This window comes from Xiphophorus hellerii, chromosome 11 (assembly GCF_003331165.1).
Source record: "Xiphophorus hellerii strain 12219 chromosome 11, Xiphophorus_hellerii-4.1, whole genome shotgun sequence".
Classification (NCBI taxonomy): Eukaryota; Metazoa; Chordata; class Actinopteri; order Cyprinodontiformes; family Poeciliidae; genus Xiphophorus; species Xiphophorus hellerii.
Genome location: NC_045682.1, coordinates 20,717,152 through 20,741,545, shown reverse-complemented (window position 1 = coordinate 20,741,545; position 24,394 = coordinate 20,717,152). Strand labels below are relative to the sequence as shown.

At 38.8% G+C, this 24,394-nt stretch overlaps 1 protein-coding gene and 12 non-coding genes across 15 annotated transcripts; all 13 read left to right on the top strand.

Moving 5' to 3' along the window:
* Positions 1 to 320: 320 nt before the first annotated feature.
* b3gat1b (beta-1,3-glucuronyltransferase 1 (glucuronosyltransferase P) b) lies at positions 321 to 23,344 on the top strand. 3 transcript variants are annotated; one of them, XM_032577155.1, is made up of 8 exons: positions 322 to 515; positions 9,994 to 10,174; positions 11,233 to 11,374; positions 18,268 to 18,770; positions 18,914 to 18,931; positions 19,103 to 19,210; positions 20,524 to 20,629; positions 22,451 to 23,344. In XM_032577155.1, the coding sequence occupies exons 3-7, from the start codon at positions 11,263 to 11,265 to the stop codon at positions 20,608 to 20,610; spliced, it is 828 nt and encodes a 275-aa protein (XP_032433046.1). In that variant the 5' UTR covers positions 322 to 515; positions 9,994 to 10,174; positions 11,233 to 11,262; the 3' UTR covers positions 20,611 to 20,629; positions 22,451 to 23,344. The 3 variants fall into 3 exon arrangements, with proteins under 3 accessions (XP_032433045.1, XP_032433046.1, XP_032433044.1); XM_032577154.1 differs by having other exon boundaries at positions 321 to 515; positions 18,914 to 19,210; positions 22,421 to 23,344; XM_032577153.1 differs by having other exon boundaries at positions 18,914 to 19,210.
* Positions 12,549 to 12,621, top strand: trnar-ucg (transfer RNA arginine (anticodon UCG)). The gene has a single exon. It is a non-coding gene; the product is annotated as a tRNA-Arg (tRNA).
* Positions 12,965 to 13,037, top strand: trnar-ucg (transfer RNA arginine (anticodon UCG)). The gene has a single exon. It is a non-coding gene; the product is annotated as a tRNA-Arg (tRNA).
* Positions 13,393 to 13,465, top strand: trnar-ucg (transfer RNA arginine (anticodon UCG)). The gene has a single exon. It is a non-coding gene; the product is annotated as a tRNA-Arg (tRNA).
* Positions 13,814 to 13,886, top strand: trnar-ucg (transfer RNA arginine (anticodon UCG)). The gene has a single exon. It is a non-coding gene; the product is annotated as a tRNA-Arg (tRNA).
* trnar-ucg (transfer RNA arginine (anticodon UCG)) lies at positions 14,242 to 14,314 on the top strand. The gene has a single exon. It is a non-coding gene; the product is annotated as a tRNA-Arg (tRNA).
* On the top strand, positions 14,663 to 14,735 carry trnar-ucg (transfer RNA arginine (anticodon UCG)). The gene has a single exon. It is a non-coding gene; the product is annotated as a tRNA-Arg (tRNA).
* Positions 15,084 to 15,156, top strand: trnar-ucg (transfer RNA arginine (anticodon UCG)). The gene has a single exon. It is a non-coding gene; the product is annotated as a tRNA-Arg (tRNA).
* On the top strand, positions 15,504 to 15,576 carry trnar-ucg (transfer RNA arginine (anticodon UCG)). The gene has a single exon. It is a non-coding gene; the product is annotated as a tRNA-Arg (tRNA).
* On the top strand, positions 15,927 to 15,999 carry trnar-ucg (transfer RNA arginine (anticodon UCG)). The gene has a single exon. It is a non-coding gene; the product is annotated as a tRNA-Arg (tRNA).
* Positions 16,343 to 16,415, top strand: trnar-ucg (transfer RNA arginine (anticodon UCG)). Its single transcript has one exon. It is a non-coding gene; the product is annotated as a tRNA-Arg (tRNA).
* trnar-ucg (transfer RNA arginine (anticodon UCG)) lies at positions 16,759 to 16,831 on the top strand. Its single transcript has one exon. It is a non-coding gene; the product is annotated as a tRNA-Arg (tRNA).
* trnar-ucg (transfer RNA arginine (anticodon UCG)) lies at positions 17,182 to 17,254 on the top strand. The gene has a single exon. It is a non-coding gene; the product is annotated as a tRNA-Arg (tRNA).
* Positions 23,345 to 24,394: the final 1,050 nt, after the last annotated feature.

Here is a 24,394-nt window from a genome sequence, read left to right as displayed (position 1 = left end):
AAACAGAGCCTTCTGTCTATGCTCCAGTGTTCCTCTGATTGTTAGTCTGTCTCTTCCTCACAGCCGATGCTCTGTCAGACCCTTTTAAAAACACACACATATATGTCTTCATGTAGTGTGTGTCTCTCTCTGTCACTTTCGCTGGATTCATACAGACTGGCATTCATAACAGCAGCAAGCCAAAAGGAAGCAGATGATTGGCTTTGAGGGGAGCTGCTGGCAACAATTAACAAGAGGGAAGAAGAGAGTGAAGAGGAGCGATGGGAGGAGGGTAAAACGGAGGGAGGGAGAGGGTGACTGTGATGCCAAACGAGCTGTCCTCTCCAAAGTCTCAGTCAGAGAGCGCTGGAGCACCGAGCGAGCGTTCCCACCACCTTTTCAGTCATCCGTTCATTCAGGGATGCAGCCGCACCAACTGCAGCTAAACGTGTGTGAAGTAATAAGATCCTCTGTGTGGCAGAAACAGCAGAAGAAGAAGAACGAGGGATGTGATTGCTCAGCTGCTTCAGTCTAAGGTCGGCAACCGTTATTTTTTTCCCCCTTTAAATTTTGCCTTTAACTCTTAAAGGGCAGGTATACTTTTCACCTGTTTTCATGTGTTTTGTTTAATATCAGAAGGGGTTTGATTAAAATGGAAAAACCTGTGAATTCATCTAAAGAGTACTTTTAAAATCACTACAAGAGAAGAGGAGAATAGTGGAGCAGAGGATTTAAATATGTACAAAGTAGAGATATTGCTTTCTTTCCTATTAAGTAAAATGATGAGGCTCTGTCATAATGCAGATCTTCATATTGACTCTCCTTAGTGGCTGTGAAAGCTCAGTATTTTAGTTTCACTTTACTTCTTTTTTTTATTTTCTAGTGAAAACTCTGCGTGTCTCAATCTACAGACACAAATCAGGGTTCAGCTGAAGTGGGCATCGTTTAAAGTCTTAAAGAGATCTGCCTTGCAAACAAACCCTTACAGTGGTTTACGCAGAACCAATGAAGTTTAAGCAAATCATTGCACTCTAAAAAAAAAAACTCTGAAAAATTGATACTGAAAACTTGTATAATACCAACTGTTATAGACCATAAAGTAAAAAACATTAAACTATGATAGAAAATACATCGAATTACCAATAATTCAAAAAACGTTAATTTCACGTGATTTTTAAAGTGATTTTATGTAGAAAACACATAAATTTAATGTAAAAATCTTCCATAGAAAAACACTGTAATTTTGCTAGCAATTAATTACCCTAAAATTAAATGTATTAATGTATTACTGAAATTATCTGTGGAGTAAAATCGCAAACCAGACTGCAAAAATAATTTTTACAGAGACAAGAATATTGGTATATTATGGTAATATTCTCTGAATATTATGATATGATGGTTTAATATAATTTTTCTATATGTTCTATAGAAGTAAATAAAAAGAATGAAACAGTTCAGTATAGAACTGTTCAGTATTGAGCAATAAATATTTTGGATTCACTAATCACTAACACGATATCTCCCAACGTATGAAATTTCTTGGCTTTTGGAAAAACGCAAGCAGGAAAACGTTGTCTTTCTTTAGCTGGAGCTCTTTTAAATTTAAGATTTATCACATGTTGCAGTTTACAAAACTGAATTCCTCACCGTCAGATTAAAACAACAACAAAAACCCACAGGTTTATTTATATATTCTCAAAAAATCTCTTTAAGTTGTTCCCCGTTTCCACAAACTTTAATGAATTGAATTGAGATTATGTTACAGACAAATAGAAATGTTTTTGAAATTCTTTTACAAAAAAAAAATTAAGTATATTTAGCCCCCTTTAGTTTGATGTCCATAAACAGATCTTGCTCTGCCAGTTCAGGTCAAACTAAAAGGTAATCTAACCATAGTCTTATATATAAGACTATGGAATTCTCATATATGAGAATTCACATCCAGTCTAGTTTGAGATATTCTGCAATGACATTTAGCTTGTTAGTCTCCAGATGTGTAAAACTGGTAGAAGACTTGGAGCTGCTGTGGCAGTGAAATAGTTCAGCAAACTAGTGACTTGGAGGCTTAAATACTAAACCATATCACTCGTTTTAACCAATAAATGACAAAAAGTCACCATTTTAACTGTAGATCTAGGACAAAGCTCTGTATTCAGCTACAGCTTCGTTCCGTGGGTCTATGGAAATCTCTTCCATTTTTCTCTCTACATTAGTTTGTATTTAATCTACGTGAGAAGCTTCAGCTGAATTAACATTAGCTCAGATGAGTAAGTCATGACCTTTTGAACTACTAATGGTGGTTTGTCTTTTTTTATATCTGTTTTCTCTGCTGCCTGTTTGATGTACAGTATGAAAAGTGCCTTTAAATCTGATTTCTTGTGGGAGATTTGGAACCCTTTAAAGCTGGTTGAGGTTCTGGGCAAACTGAAGCTTGAAGCAGAGGGGGAATGCTTCATAAGCAGATCACTAGACAGAGCGTGTCCCAGCCAAACCAGCATTACCGTCCCATAAGAGGCAGCATGTTGATTCTCCCTGCAATACTCTACAATGTTTTCTTCTCATGTTTATGAGGAGAAAGAAATGTATAGTAGGGGTGCACCGATTTATCGGTGCCGATTTTCTTAATTTTGGGAGATCGGTGATCGGCTGATTTTTACATGTGAAGCCGATCTTATCCACCGATGTTATCAACCTCCGCAAAGGTCTAAAAATCAACCACTGTGCTTTTCTTTTATCCTGTGACAGAGGTTTGACTGACAAACAGGCCGACCAGGTCATGTCTGAACATTTACAGTTAACAGCAGTCACCCCATTGTTGCCAATTCAGCAACTTTCTTGATATATTGAGCAACATTTCAGACAAAAATTGAATCGGCCAAAATCAGAATCGGTAAGTTAGGCTTTTTAAAAGATCGGCAAACGGCAATTGGCCGGAAAACTGAAATCGGTGCACCTCTAATGTATGGCGAGGCACCTCCAGTACCATAAGAATTTATCCCCACATAATACTATGACTTTAATGTCAAAATCAAAACATCAGACCCCAACTTGAAGACATTTGAGAACAGACTCATCTGTGTGTCAGGGGTCAAAGAGGCATCTCTAAACTTTGGGAATTCCAATGAAGTACAGTGAGAGCCATTATCTACAAATGGAGAAAACATGGAACGAGTCACAAAAGAAAAAGCGCTGCAGTCAACACTTGCCTCAGTTAATGTCAGTGATTCAGCAACAAAGAAAAAGACTGGGGAACATGGCCTTCACGGGAGGATTTCAAGGCAAAAACTAAAACTAAACTAGTTTATTAAGTTAATAATTCAATAGACTAACCACTCTAAGAAGTCCTGATGTTTTTCACACTGATGTAAAAACAATGATAGTTAGTAATTTTTCATGACAATGCTGTCTGACGTTTATGCCAATTGTGCAAAAATTTCAGATGAACTTTCACAGCAATGTTCAGTTTGTGCTTCTAGCGCACACTTTCAAAAGAACTAAATGTGTAAGCAGTCCTCAAATGTAAGTCATTTTTTTCCAGCCAAGAGCAACCACGTTTGTCACTTTATGTGCAGTGCAGGTTTCCTGAGTTCTCTGTGACTTATGTGTTTTAACAATCTGTAGACTGCTTGAAAATACCTTGTGGATTTTTACTGCAACCTCAGAATCTTGCTAAAATAATTACCTATATTACAATGGCATATTGGTGTAAAAACTCTAATTAGTTCTTTTTAACTAATTAAAAAGAACTAATTAGATGGTTGTGACATTCAACAATCACACATGGCTGAATGTGATGGTTCAGCCATCACATTCTAAGAAGAAGATAAGAAGAAGAAGAAACATAAGTCTTCTCATTCTCTGTCCCTTAAATTTAGTTTTTTTTATAGAACATCAAGAGTACCACCTATACTTAAGCTAATGGCACTTCGTCACTCTTAAATGTTTGGAAAACTGCTCAGGACTTGGCTGTTTCAATCACCACATTTGTTTGGAAAACAGAACCACGTGGCCTAATGGACAAGGTTCTGACTTCGGATCAGAAGATTGAGGGTTAAAGTCCCTTCATGGTTGCTACTAAGCAATGTTTACATTACTCCATGCCAAAGTCAATAATGTTAGTTCTTGTAAACTAAGAAGACTGAACACATTTCATGTGGTCCTTCATCAACACATGATGTCTGACTCTGTTCAGACACCTCAGGAAGCAGATTTTCAAGTGTGAAAGACTTTCATATTATGAAACATGAGGCAATTCTACTGTCACTTTGGGTTAACTGTTTTAATAAATTAAATCATCGTTGGTGTATTTACTCAGGCTTTTAAAAAAAAAATCTGATATTGAAATTTGCTTGAGTGTATGATCTGAAACACTCAAAATGGGGTGGAAATTAGAACCAACCTAAAAGTAAAAGTATGAAGTTGCGGAGCAACGCAACCGTGGCGGGTTGACAATTTGAACAGAAAAAAGCTGCATTCAGTTTGAACTTAAGGCTGAAGTACAGACTGATGCGCATACTGTCCATTTCTGGCTGCCCTAGGCTGTCATAATTTAGCCACACACACAAAAAAGTATATTAAATATAATTTTATCGACCGCGACAGCCCATTGGTTGATTTTATTGACGGACGTTGGGCTTATCCAATGAAATCCCTCGATCCTCCTTGGCCCGCCCCTCTCCACCGAGGTTATAAATAGCGCCATTTCAGCTAACCGGAGTCCGAGTAAAGTGAGCGGATACGAGACAGGACGGGTCAGAAAAACTACGACAACAAAAGCTAAAAAGTGCATAAGTCCATTCAGAAAAATGTATCAAACTAATCGATATGTTAATTACTACACAAACTTTACCTGCTGGAGAAGATTCAGTGTCGGAGAAGGAGGGAGAATTAGTGATTCAGGGGACTCATTATCGGAGGAGGAGGATGATGAGAGACGTGACCAAGGACAGGTTGAGGAAGAGTTCAGATTAGCTGCTGCCGTCCGGTAAGAAGTGAAGAAAGAGCGTTTCATGCAGGCAGGAGGGCAGGTGTGTCATGTGTGAGTACGAAGCTACACTAAGCTAGCAGGCAGTCAGAAAAACACAGCAATAATGTGGATAATTGTGAATTTCAATAGAAAACATATTAAGTAAGGGAAAACAAACAGAGCAGTCAGAAACAGCTATTGATACCGTTTAAAAATGTTTAAAAAATGACTAGACACATCTTCAAGAAATTCCATCTGGGGGAATTGTAGCCAAAATATTTGAATGTTCAATATAAGAAATGATTGTGTGGCAACCTGGGGTGGATTTTCTTTATTATGAAACCCAAATGTAAGATGTTAAAGTTTACGATAGGGGAAACCGACAACGCCACCTGGAATAACTCCAGGAAAATAGAATGGTAATAAGGACACAGGTATGTTCTACTGGAAATGAGACAAGATTCAGACAGTTCTACAAAAAAAATTATTAAATATGTTGTTTAAATTAACAACAACCTGAAATTGAATGGTTAAAACAGTGAATGCCTTTTTAATGAAGTTGATTATAAAATGTTTAAATTTCAAAGGAAACTGAGGCTTACCAGTGGGGGGAAGTAGTGAGGAAAGGGGCAACATCCAGTGAAGAAAAAGGGATCACCCTAGACACTACAAAAACACAACAAACACACACACACACAAAGGGTGCTCCAACAAAACACACAAGACAAGACACCGCCACTAGGGATCACCACCGCCACCACAGAAGCCTCAGTCCCTAAAAGAAAGACAAAAAATGAAACAATACGAGTAAAACAGTGATACAATAGCACTACAATATTGCTTTTTATCCAGTTCGTAGTGCCATCAATGCTCCCAGCAGCGGGGGAAAGTTCATACAAATCTTTTAAAACATTTCATCGTAGGCAAAACAGCAGCGAGTGTACATCCAAATATAATAGTCGTCAGGGACTCAGCAGGAGGCTAAAAAATAGAGTAGATTATTAATACAACTGCTGATAAAAACTATAACTTACGGTATCTACCTACTTGTAATCCGGTAAATTACCACACTGCCAGATAAACAGATCCACAAGTTCGCCTATGCAGCGCAGCTGTAACAAAATACTACGTAAAGGCTTCGTTTACATGCTTACCTTCCCCGGCAGCAAACAAACAAACGAACAGATTGGTCCAGGAGTTGGAGGAGCAGCAAGGGAGGCTAAACAGATCAGACCAACTTGCATTAATTGCTATGATAAAAGCTGACAAACAAAGAAACAGCCACGCTTACCCAGCACAGTTCAGCAAACAAAGAAAGCAGAATGAGTTGACGTCATGACGCAAGTAGTCTTGTGGCAGGTAGAGTCCTGCTTATATGCAGCAGCTGAAATTGGCCTTAAAGTGGCAAGAATGTTACAGTTGTATAGTTAAAGTTTGCTGTTAGTAATTACTTCAAGTGAACTTATTGCACTACATTTCTGTTAAGGTGTCCATGCTTTATGTTAAATTAGTACATATGTGTACATATGTATGGTAAACTTATTGTTAGTAAATCGGGTTTCATAGAGCTAAGAATAAATAATATATTTTACATAATTTGCTTGTACTGGTCGGATTTGTTGTCAAAAGAAAAAAATCAGTGGTTGGTGAAATGTCTGAAAAAATTTCTCTACCAACCACTGTGGCTGATGGAGGAAATTGTTCATTTCTACCCCTGACTCAAGCATTATAATACAGCAAACAATACACAATCTGTACTGGGCCAAAACTTTTGTCACAGTTCTTTAACTGGAGGGATAGTTAGTGACAGCCCCTGTTTTATAATGTCAAAATTTAAACTTTTGAAGCAACAGCACTATATTTTAAGCTGCTATGTTTCTAACTTCTTGCAGCAGGAAGCTGTGCTGCAGTGTTAAAGCTCTCTTGTTCCAGTCTCCTTCAAAACTACACCAGATAACAACATCTTTCTTAGACTGTGGCTATGTGGTTTACTCACTACGGAGGGAGGAAGGGGCCATTTTCTGTGTTCTCAAAAGCTCTCCCGTTGCCACGGCTCATGGCAGTAAAGCTCTGTGCACAGATTTATTTTTAGCACCCAGTATATAGGGAAGTAACAATATTTCCAGAAGCTTTAGAGAAACTAATAACATAATTTTTCAACGTGTATCTACTGAGAGGCAATGTACACATTTATGGGGAGCCCTGAATTATGAATTGAGACTTAAAATGTTTTCTGAAACAAATTCAAATAAACAACCATTAAAATAACATCTTATGTTTAAAAAAACTAAATCCTACCTCTTTCTCCAGCAATCCACTACTTTCTAAGTTTATTGTTATATATCTAGAGTCCACAAATGCTATTTTTGCATGGATGCTGATGATGTGAGGAGGCTCAACAGGGGTTCTCTCAGCACTGCTGCTTTCTGACGTCAGCTTGGGATATAAGAGCCTTCGGACCAAAGGGAATAGAAATAGAAATACCAGCAGATATATTCTCTTGATTAACTAAAATGAGCCATTATGAAGGAGCTTGGACTACTTGGAACTTATTGCTCTACTTTTAAAGTTTCACATTCATCCCCAGAGTCCAACAAGACCAGTAAACAAGTTAATATATGCAGCTTGAGTGAGCTTTTATAATTAGGTTGGGAAGCTCGCAGTAGTTTAAATAATGAAATCTGCTCTTGCTCTGTGGTTCTGATTTAATCAATGTTATGCATACACATGCCTCTTGATACGCACTCGATGGTGCCGTGATGTGGCTCTGATTGTCTGAAGATGAAGGATGAAGATTGAAGGAACTGCTGCAGTTCTTTCAATCAGTTAAATTGTTCAAGTTACGTCAACATTAACTGCTAAGTTCAAAACATTTAATTTTAAATGTTTATAATAGCATTGACAAAGTCACATGGACTCATTTTGACAAGTTTGAACAAATATTTGGCTTGTTAGCTCAAAATAAAATTCTAACTTTTGAACTCATTTCTAAGTTAAGTCAACTCTGTAATGTTTTTTTTTTACTTTATGATCTTTTTCTTACAACTTTAAAATGTCCATTCCTTTATTATAAATTATGTTTATGAGTCTAAATGAGAAAGTTTTATGGACATTGTTTTATTCAAGTCAGGAAAATTTCCAATTATGCATGTAAACGGATAAATGGATGGATGGATGGATGGATGGATGGATGGATGGATGGATGGATGGATGGATGGATAAATGGATGGATGGATGGATGGATGGATGGATGGATGGATAAATGGATAAATGGATGGACGGATGGACGGATGGATGGATAAATGGATGGATGGATAAATGGATGGATGCCTTTGAGGCACAATAAAACACCACTTGAAATCATGAGATGCTGCTCCTTATATTGACTTGTTTTTTGTATGGATTCAGTTATTTACAGGTATATCTATGTAGTTTAAAGGTGTAGTCTTGTGTAAAATTGACTTTTTTGAGCTCTACATTGTGTAATGTTATTCCCTCAGTTGGTATAGGAACATGATGTAAATGTTTTGTAAGTAATGCACACTTTCTAAACCGTCCTCCTATGACTTCAGTTTCCCCTGTCAGACAGTCTGACGGTTCAACGGTTCAACTTGAAGGTTTGATGCAGTAGGGTTGGTTTTTTTACACATTACCAAATGTTTAGTGGGATTCTCAGCAGCGCAATAAGACCCTTATTGCTTTTACCTCTCATTGTAAACATCCACTACTTGTGTAGCAGCAGAACTTCATATTTACAGGACCTCGCATTTTAGCCAAACGGTCATGTGATGATTATGTATGGATTAGAATGTGTGCAGACGATAGCTCTCCAGCTTAAACTGGATAATCAGTGGTAATCCTCTGAGTGTGAATTTAATTTCATCACTGGCCTGGTTTAAATACATACACATAAAAATTGAGAACATCTGCACAAGCCTTAGAACACTGTTTTTTAATTAATTAAAACTGATCAGAGTGGAACCCAGCGGGTGAGAGGGTGAGCTATAAGCCCAGTCAGACAATGCTGAATCGACATGGATTTTCAGGTTTTAGCATCAAGTTTAGGTTTGCTTGAGGCGGTGATAACTATCTACAGCAGTCAATGGAGAAAAAGAAAAGGGACACTCTAGAAAGGTCACCAGATCATCACAGAGCAGAGGTCAAACATTCATACCATCACTGCTCAGGGGGATTGGAGAACCCATGCAGAAGGGATAAACCCACACCGAAAAACCAGGATGGTTAGGATATAAACTGAGAACCTTCTTGCTTTGAGGCAACAAATATTTGCTATTTGTTGAACCATAACCATAACTGAGGTCTGCAGTGCTTTAGATGTCGTTCTTCGTTTTCTTTTTCGGACCTAGAGGATGAGTTGTTGATTGCAATTTCAAAAGAAAATGGAGCGCTACCCAGCAGTTCTTATTGGCATGGTTCTATTTTCAAGTTTCACCACTTGTGGAAAAAACAAACAAATGAAATCTAGTGATCTGTTTTGTCTCGCCACTCTTCAGCATGACGCAAATATTGGCATGTCATAAATGAAACATGTTGAAATAACTAGTTGTAATGTAATATGTAACATTCCAGACAATCTTACACAGAAAAAGTCTGATTACTTAATGAAACGTGATCATTTGAAATGAGACGTCAGTTTGTCTTTAATTTCAGAAATTCTCTTTTTTTTTTAGCAGAAATTATTTTATAAAAATCATTTATGTGATCCCTACATTATAGTTCAGATTAAAAAAAAGTTAGTTAGCAGGAGCAGTACTGTCTTTATAAAACATCTAAAACTTTCTTTACATTGCAGAAAAGAATTGGATAAGATTCCCTTTCTTTATTTCCAAACCCATTTTTATTCTGAAAGAAAAAGAATCAATTTGTGTTGCTGTGACATTTTTTATGTGATTTATTCTATTGTTCTAAGTTCTGTGGCCATGACTGCCCCTTCGACCTAACCCCATGCCAGCTTCGACAATACCTGCCTTTGTTTCTGCAGTGAGAAGCAGCATTCTTTCATTGGGATGACCTCTCTGTTTCTACAGGGGCTGGCACCGAGGACGCGACCCTGGGACCCGATGGCTGAATAGCCCCCACTGGAAGTCTCCAAAGAGGAATTGAGTGATTGCTCTGTTTATTTGTTTACCACTGTATGGCACAACACTGTAGTAGAAAATGTCCTCACACCCCAAAGGGATTAGCCTTAATGGATCCTCGTTCATATATGTAAGTATCCATCTTTTATGTCTGCCTGTTTTAATTGTGGAATTCATTGATAATGGTGTGTATTGTGTATCTCAAGTTAACAAAGCTGCATAAAAAAATTGCAGCATTGTAAGGCTCAAAATATTTACAATATTTTCACTCAACTAACTGGTATCTGGAACTTTGCGTTATTGCTTTGTGAAGGTAATTGCTGCTTTGACATCAACTTCTAGGTTAGTGTTAGGATTTCTGTTCAGTGGCAGTTTATAAAACACAGGTTTTGGGATTTATCTGACTGACATCTAGGTATGCTGTTAAACAACAGAAGGATGTTTTTCTCCCTTTTCTCCGTTACAATCAGCCTGCTTTCACTTGAGATAAAACAGAAAGCTCGGAGCACCGTCTGACCTAGATTTCTGTTTTGCTTCTTCAAACAAATTGCTCCTTCCTTGTAGTTTATTCCTTGCAGCTGAAGGATGTTGATGGCCTTCAGAATTTGATACAAAATATTGGCCTTTAAAGAGACTCCATCACACTCCTAGTACTATGAAGGAAGTACTTCACATAACAACATGATAATCTGGATACCTAAAGAATGGATAATGTTAAATTGTATCATCACGGTAAACGGTATAACGGGTAATTATTGGGAATAACTAAATGAAAGGTAATCCACACGTTTACAGTCAATGATTGTAACTGCAAAAAAACAGATCAAAACATCAGGTTGCAGTGCAGATGGGCTCTGTTTAAAGGTTTAAAATCTTTATTGTTGTACCTTCAGAAGATAATTGTCTTGGTGTCTTCATTTAGTATGAATCCAGATAAGTCGGTCCCAGAGTTTGAAGGTAATGGCTTCCCTGAGAGAACAAAAGAACAAAGTGGACTTCAACCTTCTTCAGTTAAAATTAAAGTTGAGTTGCTTAAGACTTTTTAAGAAGTCCTAGCAGAAATCTAGAAATTTCTGATGAGTTTCTAACAGTGTCTCTTCAGAAAGAAAACAATCCAATTTTGGCTTAGTAAATAAACAATCACAGTAAAATAAGTTTAAAAAAATATATACTTCTTATTCCTTGCAGACCATGAGATGAATCGGGGTGACCCTGGAGATGCCGAAGAGACGAGACATTGTTGCCATTGTACTGATTGCGTTGCCTTGGATGCTACTCATCAGTGTTTGGCACCAAAGCAACATCACCTCTGTCCTAACTGCTCAAAAAGGTAAAAAAACAAACAAACAAAAAAAAAACAAAATGGGTTGGTAAGAAATATTTACATTTTCTAATCTTTCAGGATGCTGACTCATCTGTGTCAGATATAACATCAGGTGAAACGTAAAACATATTGGGTGATTTTGAAAATATGATATATAAAGATACAAACACACAATAAGAATTTTGAGGCCAATTTAAAAAAATTGTTTTTCTACAACTCCGACATCCATCCATTCTTTAATCCATTATCCTGCACGCTTATCCCTTGTGGAATAGTGAAGGGTGCTGGTGCCCATCTCCAGCGGTCAAGGAAAAAATAGTGGAGTACAACCTGGAAAAGTCGAAAGTTCATCGCAGGGCAAAACAGAGACAGAGAGGACATCGTGCTACTAATTGAGCCACTCTTCAGCCACAGCCCTGACCAACTGACACAAGCTTTTGGAGATTCTAATTTGTCTTTGATAAAAAGCAATTGAAACATTTTTTACCAGAATTCACATCATAAGTGGATAGATATTTATATTAGGACCAGAGAGACCAGAGACACTGTGTGTGTGAGAGGAGTTAGTGGAAAATGTTTTTCTGTAATAAGATCTTCTTACTACAGAAGATCTTATCAGATGTGATGTAATAAGATGTAGTAATAATCCAATCCAACTTCAGTCTTCGGATAAGAAGACTGAGAGTTCCAATCTCTGGAACCGCCCAAAGTCTGCTCAGGACTTGGCCGTTTAAAATCGCCACATTTGTTCGTAAAACAAGATCACATGACCTAATGGACAAGGCGTCTGACTTCGGATCACAAGATTGAGGGTTTGAGTCTATTTGTGGTTGCTTTTAATAGACCAATTACAGTATCAGATAGGACATGTCCATGTAATTCTGTGCCTATTTCAATGTTGTTGCGTAATTAGGAATTGCCATTGCAATAACCAAGAAAAATAAACTCGATACATTTCATGCAAACTGTCCTTAGCACACTTTCTTTTCCAGTGCTCCAGAAAGACTAGCCAAATTGCAAAATTCTTTTCTGACTTGTATCTGAAGACTATCCACACCTCCATGCTGAAGTTAGAGCCAGTACTTTGAAATATTCCTGACTTTGTCAAAGTATGGTTTAAATGTTTGGAAAACTGCTCATGACTCGGCCGTTCAAATCACCACATTAGGTTTGCAAACAGGACCATGTGGCCTAATGGACAAGGCGTCTGACTTCGGATCAGAAGATTGAGGGTTCGAGTCCCTTCATGGTTGCTTTTAATAGACCAATTACAGAATCTGATGGGACATGTAATTCTGTGCTGATTTCAATGTAATTAGGCAATTAGGAGTTGCCATTGCAATAACCAAGAAAAAGAGTCTCAACACACTTCATGCAAACCTTCTTTTGCAAACTCTCTATTCCAGTTTTCCTGATGGTCTAGACACATTTCAAAGCTCTTTTCTGACTTGAATCTCAAGTGTATCTACACCTCCATGGTTAAGCTAGCATCAGTAGCTCTGCCAATATTGTTCACTTTGTCAAAGTATGGCTTAAATGTTTGGAATGTGGCTAAGGACTTTGCCATTCCAAACACTGCATGTGTTTGTAAAACAGGACCATGTGGCCTAATGGACAAGGCGTCTGACTTCGGATCAGAAGATTGAGGGTTCGAGTCCCTTCGTGGTTGCTTTTAATAGACCAACTACAGTATCGGATGGGACATGTCCATGTTATTCTGTGATTGTTTTCTATGTTGTTAGTTAATTAATAGTTGCCCTTGCAATAACCAAGAAAAAGAGTCTCAACACACTTCATGCAAACTTTCCTTTGCACACTCTCTACTCCAGTTTTCCTGATGGTCTTGCCACATTTCAAAGCTCTTTTCTGACTGGTATCTCAAGTGTATCTACTGTACACCTCCATGGTTATGCTAGCGTCAGCACCTCTTCAAATATTCCTGACATTGTCAAAGTATGGCTTAAATGTTTGGAAACCTGCTCATGACTCGGCCATTCCAATCACCACATTAGGTTCGCAAACAGGACCATGTGGCCTAATGGACAAGGCGTCTGACTTCGGATCAGAAGATTGAGGGTTCGAGTCCCTTCGTGGTTGCTTTTAATAGACCAATTACAGAATTGGATGGGACATGTAATTCTGTGCTGATTTCAATGTAATTAGGCAATTAGGAGTTGCCATTGCAATAACCAAGAAAAAGAGTCTCAACACACTTCATGCAAACCTTCCTTTGCAAACTCTCTACTCCAGTTGTCCTGATGGTCTTGCCACATTTCAAAGCTCTTTTCTGACTTGTATCTCAAGTGTATCTTCTGTACACCTCCATGGTTATGCTAGCATCAGTAGCTCTTCAAATATTCCTGACATTGTCAAAGTATGGCTTAAATGTTTGGAAACCTGCTCATGACTCGGCCATTCCAAACACCGCATCTTTTTTTAAAATAGGACCATGTGGCCTAATGGACAAGGCGTCTGACTTCGGATCAGAAGATTGAGGGTTCGAGTCCCTTCGTGGTTGCTTTTAATAGACCAACTACAGTATCGGATGGGACATGTCCATGTTATTCTGTGATTGTTTTCTATGTTGTTAGTTAATTAATAGTTGCCCTTGCAATAACCAAGAAAAAGAGTCTCAACACACTTCATGCAAACCTTCCTTTGCACACTCTCTACTCCAGTTTTCCTGATGGTCTTGCCACATTTCAAAGCTCTTTTCTGACTTGTATCTCAAGTGTATCTACTGTACACCTCCATGGTTATGCTAGCGTCAGCACCTCTTCAAATATTCCTGACATTGTCAAAGTATGGCTTAAATGTTTGGAAACCTGCTCATGACTCGGCCATTCCAATCACCACATTAGGTTGGCAAACAGGACCATGTGGCCTAATGGACAAGGCGTCTGACTTCGGATCAGAAGATTGAGGGTTCGAGTCCCTTCGTGGTTGCTTTTAATAGATCAATTACAGAATTGGATGGGACATGTAATTCGGTGCTGATTTCAATGTAATTAGGCAATTAGGAGTTGCCATTGCAATAACCAAGAAAAAGAGTCTCAACACACTTCATGCAAACCTTCCTTTGCAAACTCTCTATTCCAGTTGTCCTGATGGTCTTGCCATATTTCAAAGCTCTTTTCTGACTTGTATCTCAAGTGTATCTTCTGTACACCTCCATGGTTATGCTAGCATCAGTAGCTCTTCAAATATTCCTGACATTGTCAAAGTATGGCTTTAATGTTTGGAAACCTGCTCATGACTCGACCATTCCATTCACCACATTAGGTTCGCAAACAGGACCATGTGGCCTAATGGACAAGGCGTCTGACTTCGGATCAGAAGATTGAGGGTTCGAGTCCCTTCGTGGTTGCTTTTAATAGACCAATTACAGAATTGGATGGGACATGTAATTCTGTGCTGATTTCAATGTAATTAGGCAATTAGGAGTTGCCATTGCAATAACCAAGAAAAAGAGTCTCAACACACTTCATGCAAACCTTCCTTTGCAAACTCTCTATTCCAGTTGTCCTGATGGTCTTGCCATATTTCAAAGCTCTTTTCTGACTTGTATCTCAAGTGTATCTTCTGTACACCTCCATGGTTATGCTAGCATCAGTAGCTCTTCAAATATTCCTGACATTGTCAAAGTATGGCTTTAATGTTTGGAAACCTGCTCATGACTCGACCATTCCATTCACCACATTAGGTTCGCAAACAGGACCATGTGGCCTAATGGACAAGGCGTCTGACTTCGGATCAGAAGATTGAGGGTTCGAGTCCCTTCGTGGTTGCTTTTAATAGACCAATTACAGAATTGGATGGGACATGTAATTCTGTGCTGATTTCAATGTAATTAGGCAATTAGGAGTTGCCATTGCAATAACCAAGAAAAAGAGTCTCAACACACTTCATGCAAACCTTCCTTTGCAAACTCTCTATTCCAGTTTTCCTGATGGTCTTGCCACATTTCAAAGCTCTTTTCTGACTTGTATCTCAAGTGTATCTTCTGTACACCTCCATGGTTTGCTAGCATCAGTACCTCTTCAAATATTCCTGACATTGTCAAAGTATGGCTTAAATGTTTGGAAACCTGCTCATGACTCGGCCATTCCAATCACCACATTAGGTTCGCAAACAGGACCATGTGGCCTAATGGACAAGGCGTCTGACTTCGGATCAGAAGATTGAGGGTTCGAGTCCCTTCGTGGTTGCTTTTAATAGACCAACTACAGTATCGGATGGGACATGTCCATGTTATTCTGTGATTGTTTTCTATGTTGTTAGTTAATTAATAGTTGCCCTTGCAATAACCAAGAAAAAGAGTCTCAACACACTTCATGCAAACTTTCCTTTGCACACTCTCTACTCCAGTTTTCCTGATGGTCTTGCCACATTTCAAAGCTCTTTTCTGACTTGTATCTCAAGTGTATCTACACCTCCATGGTTATGCTAGCGTCAGCACCTCTTCAAATATTCCTGACATTGTCAAAGTATGGCTTAAATGTTTGGAAACCTGCTCATGACTCGGCCATTCCAATCACCACATTAGATTCGCAAACAGGACCATGTGGCCTAATGGACAAGGCGTCTGACTTCGGATCAGAAGATTGAGGGTTCGAGTCCCTTCGTGGTTGCTTTTAATAGACCAATTACAGAATTGGATGGGACATGTAATTCTGTGCTGATTTCAATGTAATTAGGCAATTAGGAGTTGCCATTGCAATAACCAAGAAAAAGAGTCTCAACACACTTCATGCAAACCTTCCTTTGCAAACTCTCTATTCCAGTTGTCCTGATGGTCTTGCCACATTTCAAAGCTCTTTTCTGACTTGAATCTCAAGTGTATCTACACCTCCATGGTTAAGCTAGCATCAGTAGCTCTGCCAATATTATTCACTTTGTCAAAGTATGGCATAAATGTTTGGAATGTGGCTAAGGACTTTGCCATTCCAAACACTGCATGTGTTTGTAAAACAGGACCATGTGGCCTAATGGACAAGGCGTCTGACTTCGGATCAGAAGATTGAGGGTTCGAGTCCGTTCGTGGTTGCTTTTAATAGACCAATTACAGAATTGGATGGGACATGTAATTCTGTGCTGATTTCAATGTAATTAGGCAATTAGGAGTTGCCATTGCAATAACCAAGAAAAAGAGTCTCAACACACTTCATGCAAACCTTCCTTTGCACACTCTCTACTCCAGTTTTCCTGATGGTCTTGCCACATTTCAAAGCTCTTTTCTGACTTGTATCTCAAGTGTATCTACACCTCCATGGTTATGCTAGCGTCAGCACCTCTTCAAATATTCCTGACATTGTCAAAGTATGGCTTAAATGTTTGGAAACCTGCTCATGACTCGGCCATTCCAATCACCACATTAGGTTCGCAAACAGGACCATGTGGCCTAATGGACAAGGCGTCTGACTTCGGATCAGAAGATTGAGGGTTCGAGTCCCTTCGTGGTTGCTTTTAATAGACCAACTACAGTATCGGATGGGACATGTCCATGTTATTCTGTGATTGTTCTCTATGTTGTTAGTCAATTAATAGTTGCCGTTGCAATAACCAAGAAAAAGAGTCTCAACACACTTCATGCAAACTTTCCTTTGCAAACTCTCTATTCCAGTTTTCCTGATGGTCTTGCCACATTTCAAAGCTCTTTTCTGACTTGTATCTCAAGTGTATCTACACCTCCATGGTTATGCTAGCGTCAGCACCTCTTCAAATATTCCTGACATTGTCAAAGTATGGCTTAAATGTTTGGAAACCTGCTCATGACTCGGCCATTCCAATCACCACATTAGGTTCGCAAACAGGACCATGTGGCCTAATGGACAAGGCGTCTGACTTCGGATCAGAAGATTGAGGGTTCGAGTCCCTTCGTGGTTGCTTTTAATAGACCAACTACAGTATGGGATGGGACATGTCCATGTTATTCTGTGATTGTTTTCTATGTTGTTAGTCAATTAATAGTTGCCGTTGCAATAACCAAGAAAAAGAGTCTCAACACACTTCTATTCCAGTTTTCCTGATGGTCTTGCCACATTTCAAAGCTCTTTTCTGACTTGTATCTCAAGTGTATCTACACCTCCATGGTTAAGTTAGCATCCGTAGCTCTGCCAATATTATTCACTTTGTCAAAGTATGGCTTAAATGTTTGGAATGTGGCTAAGGACTTTGCCGTTCCAAACACAGCATCTGTTTGTAAAACAGGACCATGTGTCCCAATGGACAAGGCGACGGACTTCAGATCAGAAAATTTATATTTCTAGTCCGTTTATGGTTGTTTTTAATAGATCAATTACAGAATTGGATTGGGACACATCCATGTATTACTGTGCCGGTTTTCAAGGCAATTAGGAGTTGCCATTGCAATAACCAAGAAAAATAAACTCAATACATTTCATGCAAACTTTCATTACCACACTCTCTATTGCAGTGTTAATGAAAGATTAGCCAACTTACAAAGCTTTTTCTGACTTGTTTCTCAAAAGTATCCACAACTCCATGGTTAAGCTAGCATCAGCACTTCTCCAAATATTCTTAACTTTGTCAAAGTACATGGCCATTCCAAACACCGCATCTGTTTGCAAAACAGGACCATGTGGCCTAATGGACAAGGCGTCTGACTTCGGATCAGAAGACTGAGGGTTCGGGTCCCTTCGTGGTTGCTTTTAGTAGACCAACTACAGTATCAGATAGGAACATGTCCATGTAATTCTGTGCCTGTTTTCTATGTTGTTTGTATGGTTGTTTTTAAAAAACTAGCCCCTGTGATGGATTGGGCATCTCTATATAATTCTGTATATTTAATATCAGTACTACATGGTTATAGATATTCTCATTGATCAGTAAATTACTCGTGTCAGAAATTACAGCTTACTGTTTTTTCTCCTCTGTAGCTGACACAATTGGTGGCCGCTCAGATTCTCGGGCCTTAAAGGAATCCTCCTCACTGCAGAGCCGTGACATTGTACATGTGGTCCGCACTGAGTACATTTACAGCCGGCCTCCGCCTTGGTCCCAAAGCCTTCCTACTCTCCACATCATCACTCCGACTTACAGCCGCCCAGTGCAGAAAGCTGAGCTGACCCGCCTGGCCAACACTCTTCTCCACGTGTCCAATCTGCACTGGATTGTCGTGGAAGACTCCCAGAGGAGGACCACTCTGGTTAGCCATTTCCTTCAGGAAAAGGGTCTTAACTACACTCACCTCAACATTTTGACACCAATGACTTATAAATCTAGAGGAGACGGGAGAAACCCCAGAGTACCTCGGGGTACCTTGCAGAGGAACCTGGCCCTGCGGTGGCTACGAGAGACCTTCCCCTTAAACTACAGCCAGCCTGGAGTTGTCTACTTTGCAGACGATGACAACACATACAGTCTACAATTGTTTGAAGAGGTGAGGGGATATGTTTTAAAAGTAAAAGTTTTCTCTTTTTGCTCCCTTGCCTTCCCTTAACATATCTTAGCCCTTGAAACGAAACAGGAGCATTTCTGTCAACTCCAATGAGTAATTCTTATGTCTGTGCTTTCATCTAACAGATGAGGTCGACTAAAAAGGTATCTGTGTGGCCTGTGGCATTTGTGGGTGGCCTACGATACGAGTCACCCAAAATAAATTCCCTAGGCAAGGTGTATGGCTGGAAAACAGTATTTGACCCACACCGGCCTTTCGGTATAGACATGGCTGGGTTTGCAGTAAACTTGGGCCTCATTCTGTCCAAACCTCAGGCTTATTTCAAGCTTCGAGGAGTGAAGGGAGGATATCAGGAGAGTAGCTTATTGAGGGAACTGGTCACTCTGAGTGAATTGGAGCCTAAAGCCTCAAACTGCACTAAGGTAAGAGAAGTTCTCTCAATAATCCTAATATTTTTCTACAACTTGAACTTTTACAAATTTGGCAACATTGCAACTACAAACTACAGTGCAGTTTACTGGGACTTCTTGTGACTGACCCACCAAAGTCAAGCATGTGGAACAAATGTGTAAATATGTTAAACCTAATCCAGACGAATAATTCAGCCACCATGGCCTATCCTGGTGACTGAATTACTTCTCTGGATTAGGTAATAAAATGTGATAAATTAAACACAATCAAAGTTGTCAGTGCTGTATTGTGAAGTAATATATTGTTAATATGTGCTAACATAGTTACATGCCACTGATATTAATATTTTAAATCCCTGAAGTCAATAAAAACAAACTAGCCCTTTAAGTATTGTTTGTGGTTTGCCCCAAATCACTCAGCAAACAAGTTGGAGAAGGCGATCTGGTCAGAAGAGACTAATATTAAATGTTTTGGCCAACGTGCATCCATGAGCTTATAGTAAATCTTAAAGACTGACACATAATGCTATGGGGAGACATTTCTTCCAAAGGACAGGGAAGTTGGTCAGGGTTGAGGGGAAGATAGACGGAGCTACATAAAGGGTAATCCAAGAAGAACATCTGTTAGAGGCTGCGGAAGACTTGAGACTGAAGTGGAGGTTCACCTTACAGCAGGACAATGACCTTAAGCATAGTCAGAGCTACAATAAAATGCTTCAGCTCAAAGCATGTTTTTGTATTAGAATGGCTTAGTCAAAGTCTAGTTTTAAAGTCTTTGGCAAGATCTGAAAGTTGCTCTTCACACATATTCCTTATCTTACCTCAATGAGTATGAGCTGTTTTTCAAAGAACATTTTCAGTGTCTAGATGTTCAAAGGCGGATACTCCCCAAGAGACTGCAGACTTGGTTCTTCAAAGTAATGACAACAGTGAGAAGAGGGGGAAGATAGGATGGGGAGAGGAGGAATACAAATGTACCCCACTCTTCAGATTTTTATTTACATATGAGACAAAAATTGAGAATCCTCCATAATGTAGTTCTACATCGGGGTAATGCATTACTTTGTAATTGTCCATCACAAAATCTCAATAAAATGTAGTAAAGTTTGTGGTCGTAATGTGACAAAATGTGAAAATGGGTGATTCAGAAGTCAGATTTGACAGAATCATTAACCCAATGCCACTTCTGGATATTTAATGTACTTCCTCTAAATCAGTGGTCTCAAACTGCAGTCCTCAAGGGCCAGTGTTATTCAACTTTTAGATTAGTATTTCATCCTTTTGACTGGCTTTCTGCTCATCCATGCCTGTCTTCTTACCTACAGGTATTAGTGTGGCACACACGGACAGAGAAGCCTGTGCTAGTAAATGAGGGCAAGAAAGGATTTACAGACTCTAATGTAGAGATATGACATTCTTCAACCGACACAGGTAATAGCTGAGCTTTAGAAAGATAAGTTAATGCAAATCTGCACTGTGATTATTTTTGCGAAACTGCCTGAGGGTAAAGAGTGTAGTTCATACAAGACACACTTCTTTTTTCCTTCATGGATGTAACCATTAACATCTTTGCACTATTAAGATTTGAGAGAAGAAAATACTATTAATGGCTGCATTCTTGAGGACATAGAGATGATTCATCAATAACAAGCACTTTAACTTATATACGTTCATAGTAAAATTATTTTTTACACCTTGATGTAAAAATTTGGATGGCTGCATGTTTTTTAAATGTTGGTTTCTGGGTTGTTGTTGTTTTAATCCAGAAGATCTGGATTCGGATGGCATGCTGTATGCTCTCATTTGGGATTCACACATTGTTAGTTTATCCCTTCTGTTTTACTTAAACTTTTGCATATCAAGCATTTTTATGAATTATGGAGAAAAGTAGTTGAAAAAAGTGCTTATTCTTTGCATATTAAATTAGATTTTATTTTCATTACAATTTGTATTGGACTTTATTTCTGTTTACTGGGGCTCTGATCCCAGTTTGGGCCAGTTTAATCCAATGAAACAGATTATCACGCTTGAGCAAACGAAATACCTCCCAGTGTCAGATATTTATTGGAATCACATATGCAAGAGACTAGAATATAAAATATGTATTTACCAGTCATGTTTTGTATTTGTCGAAGGGGACGCTAAATATTTCCATGGCTGGTTCAAATTTAGTCCCATGGCAGCTGAGTATGAGTCTGTCAGTGATGACTGTAGCATGTTTATTGAGGATATATCACAGATGTTTTCTTATCAGGTTTTTTCAATAGTATGACTGCATTATTTTTGCTTTCTTCTTAGATCTGATCTCAGATCAGCAGCCCACCGTGTCACCATCTCTCTTTAAAGAAACAAATAATCGAAAAATTTGTTTTATTCAAGCTATAACTATTGGATAATCTCGTAATGACAGCAGATGTTGGTGTTTGTTAGGGGTACCGATCGCTTCATCTTATTATTATTTTGTACAATCACGAAAGATGTTTTCTACCAACTATGTGACAATTTGAGCAGACTGTGGGGACAATCTTTACCTGCTTTGGAGACTTTTTGTTCCTATTTTCAAGATAGTTTTGTACCCCCTGCTTTAGGGCACCAAAACCAATGATAACCAATGATTTAAAGTTTTTGTAATCTTATGAAGGAGAAGGGAAATATGGTTGTATAATTCCAATAAATGAAATCTGGAAGGGGCTTCCCAGATCTGCTTAGTTTGATCAGAGGTATTAATCTGTTATGTTTCATTATGATGAACTGGTCCAAATAAGGAAATGAACCAGAAACAATGGAAAGTGTACCATAAGATATTATTTAAAAAATACAGTTAAATAAAAAAAGGTTAAATTTAAACATTTTGGTTACTTATCTGCTTATCTGCATACTTAACAAGAGACATACACTGACCAGCAGTGGTGGAGTAGAAGGTTGCAGTATGGTTGTTTACAGGTATAAAACTGAAGACAGAGGAGGACAAAATGTAATATGACTAAAGAGGAAGGGTAACAATTGGCAAAGAAGCAAATAGACCTTGAGATGTCATTTAAAGACTGACATCATAATGTTGGATTAATTAAATCAACCGTTAAACAGAAAAATCAAGATAATAATGAAATGTTAAATAATGTTTACTGATACAGAGAGAGAACATTTACATAGATGACATAAGTAGACCCCCAACACGCTCCCACTGTGTCTTTACCTTTTGTCTGTGTTTCTTTTCCTCAGTCTTACTTAGGTGTATACCTGTTGTTTCAGGAAAGGAAGCTTCACTGGGATCTGTCTGGGCTCAAACCACCCTAAGAGCTCCGGTGGCCAAAAACATTACAACGGCACCATAGCTGCAGTTAACCTCTGCTGCATAAATGGAGGCACTGAGCCATGTGCATGTATTGAACTCAACATATCAAAGCTCAACTGCACAGGAACTTTGTGGTGTGTTCTGCTGGGCGGAACTGAGTTGACAGAGGAAGGAGTTGCCAAATGGAACCGGCACAGTAGGAGCTGAAACAAAGGAGGTTACCCGACTTACACTCCAGAAAGAGATGAACCCGTGTGCAATAAAGAACCCTCTCAGCACAGATGCCACCAGCCAAGCATCCAATCACCACTTAATAGGGCTCTTTTGTTCTGAGGTCAGTGGGCTGTCGGGCACAGGGCTGCACATAAAACAAGTCCTTGTTTGAAGTAACACAGCACTGACTGGCAGACAGCGCTGATGGGATCCAAGCTCTCCCTACCCCCCTGTATTAGTAGTGTACAACACTAGCCTATTTAGATAGCACCCTGAACCCCTCACTAATTAGGAGTTGTATTTCTGCTCAGCACACATTCACTTAACCAGCTGACACACACACATGCACTGATTTATTATTGTCAAACACAAACAACCTTTCACATTCATGTATTATCAGCACTTCCTGATGTGCTGCAAGGACTGCAGAGCTGTTCTCCTATTAAAGAGATGATTCTGTTTCGTTAACAGTCTCTGGACTTTGCAGGTTTGCTATTTGCTAATTTAAACGACAATTTCTTTGTAAATTTTGTTTCCTGATTATTTATTATGAACATGTGGGAAAACTGGAATATAGAACCATGACTCCAAGTACTAGAAGTGAAAACTCTTATTAAATATTTTAATTCTTCCCAGCATGGCTTGCAAATTGTGATTTCATACACAAGAACCTCTTTAACTCAACACTGTCAAGTTCTGGTTTTGAAGAGTTTGCGCAGTTCACAGTGTGCCATGTAGGCGACACCATTACAGTTCTCATGGACATAACTGTATGTTGTTTTACTGATGTCTGGGTTCCGTGAGAAAGTCATGAACTTCTGTCCCGTAAAGCTTGTTTTTTTGTTTTACAGATGTGTTTGTATTTATTTAATTCTCTTGTCGTTTCACTCATGCAGCAAAAACCCAATAGTTAAATTGCTGTCAATCTAAAACTGGGTTTTTATTGGGGACTTTTCCAAGGTTCCTGATAAAGAAAAGGCTTTCTTTAAACAAATTTTAAGCACAGCTGGAAGTTGAATGCAGGTTGTTGGGTTCAATAAAGCACACAAATCTGACAATAAAACTAGGTTCCGTATCTAGATTTGGATATTGTAAAACCCCGCAAGGGGATGCTGTTTAATAAAATGTCCCCCACCAGACCTGAGAGCAGTAATGAAAAGTGACTCATCAGCTAACCTCTGACAATGGGAGTAATGTCATTTCAGGTAAAGCAAAGAATCTGCAGGCATTGCTGATGGTCACCTTTACGTTGTTTGTCAAGGTCTCTTCGTTGGTGAACTCGTCCACAGTTTTCAGCCAGGAAGCTCAAAGTCCGCACTTCCTGTGAGGATGAAACACTTCAATGTTTACACCCAATCAGACACACCTTCAGGTCCCATCCCAGCCAATAATAAAGGGAGCTTCATTATTCATACCTTACCATCAGGAACAGCAAGCTTGGGGTTTCGTTGCTTGAAAAGCACAGTATTTCAATATTGCAACACTGATTTTGTAAAGCGAAATTTCAAACATCATTACCTATCATTTTATTAAAGGGGCAGCATTACATATTTTCTAGGCACAAAGTGCCATTTTACAGCACAGTGAAGCAACTGTTACCTGCAGTACTTATAAAAATGCTATATACTGTATATATATATATATATAAAATATGACTTAAAAACAATTTGACTTTTATATAACATAGT

What these genes read in the sequence shown, in the direction of transcription:
- b3gat1b (XM_032577154.1), top strand. Translation starts at nt 11,263, where the DNA reads ATGCCGAAGAGACGAGACATTGTTGCCATTGTACTGATTGCGTTGCCT. An exon ending in TGTCCTAACTGCTCAAAAAG is followed by an intron (nt 11,375 to 18,267) that starts GTAAAAAAACAA and finishes TCTCCTCTGTAG; the next exon opens with CTGACACAATTGGTGGCCGC. An exon ending in AAGCCTCAAACTGCACTAAG is followed by an intron (nt 19,211 to 20,523) that starts GTAAGAGAAGTT and finishes TCTTACCTACAG; the next exon opens with GTATTAGTGTGGCACACACG.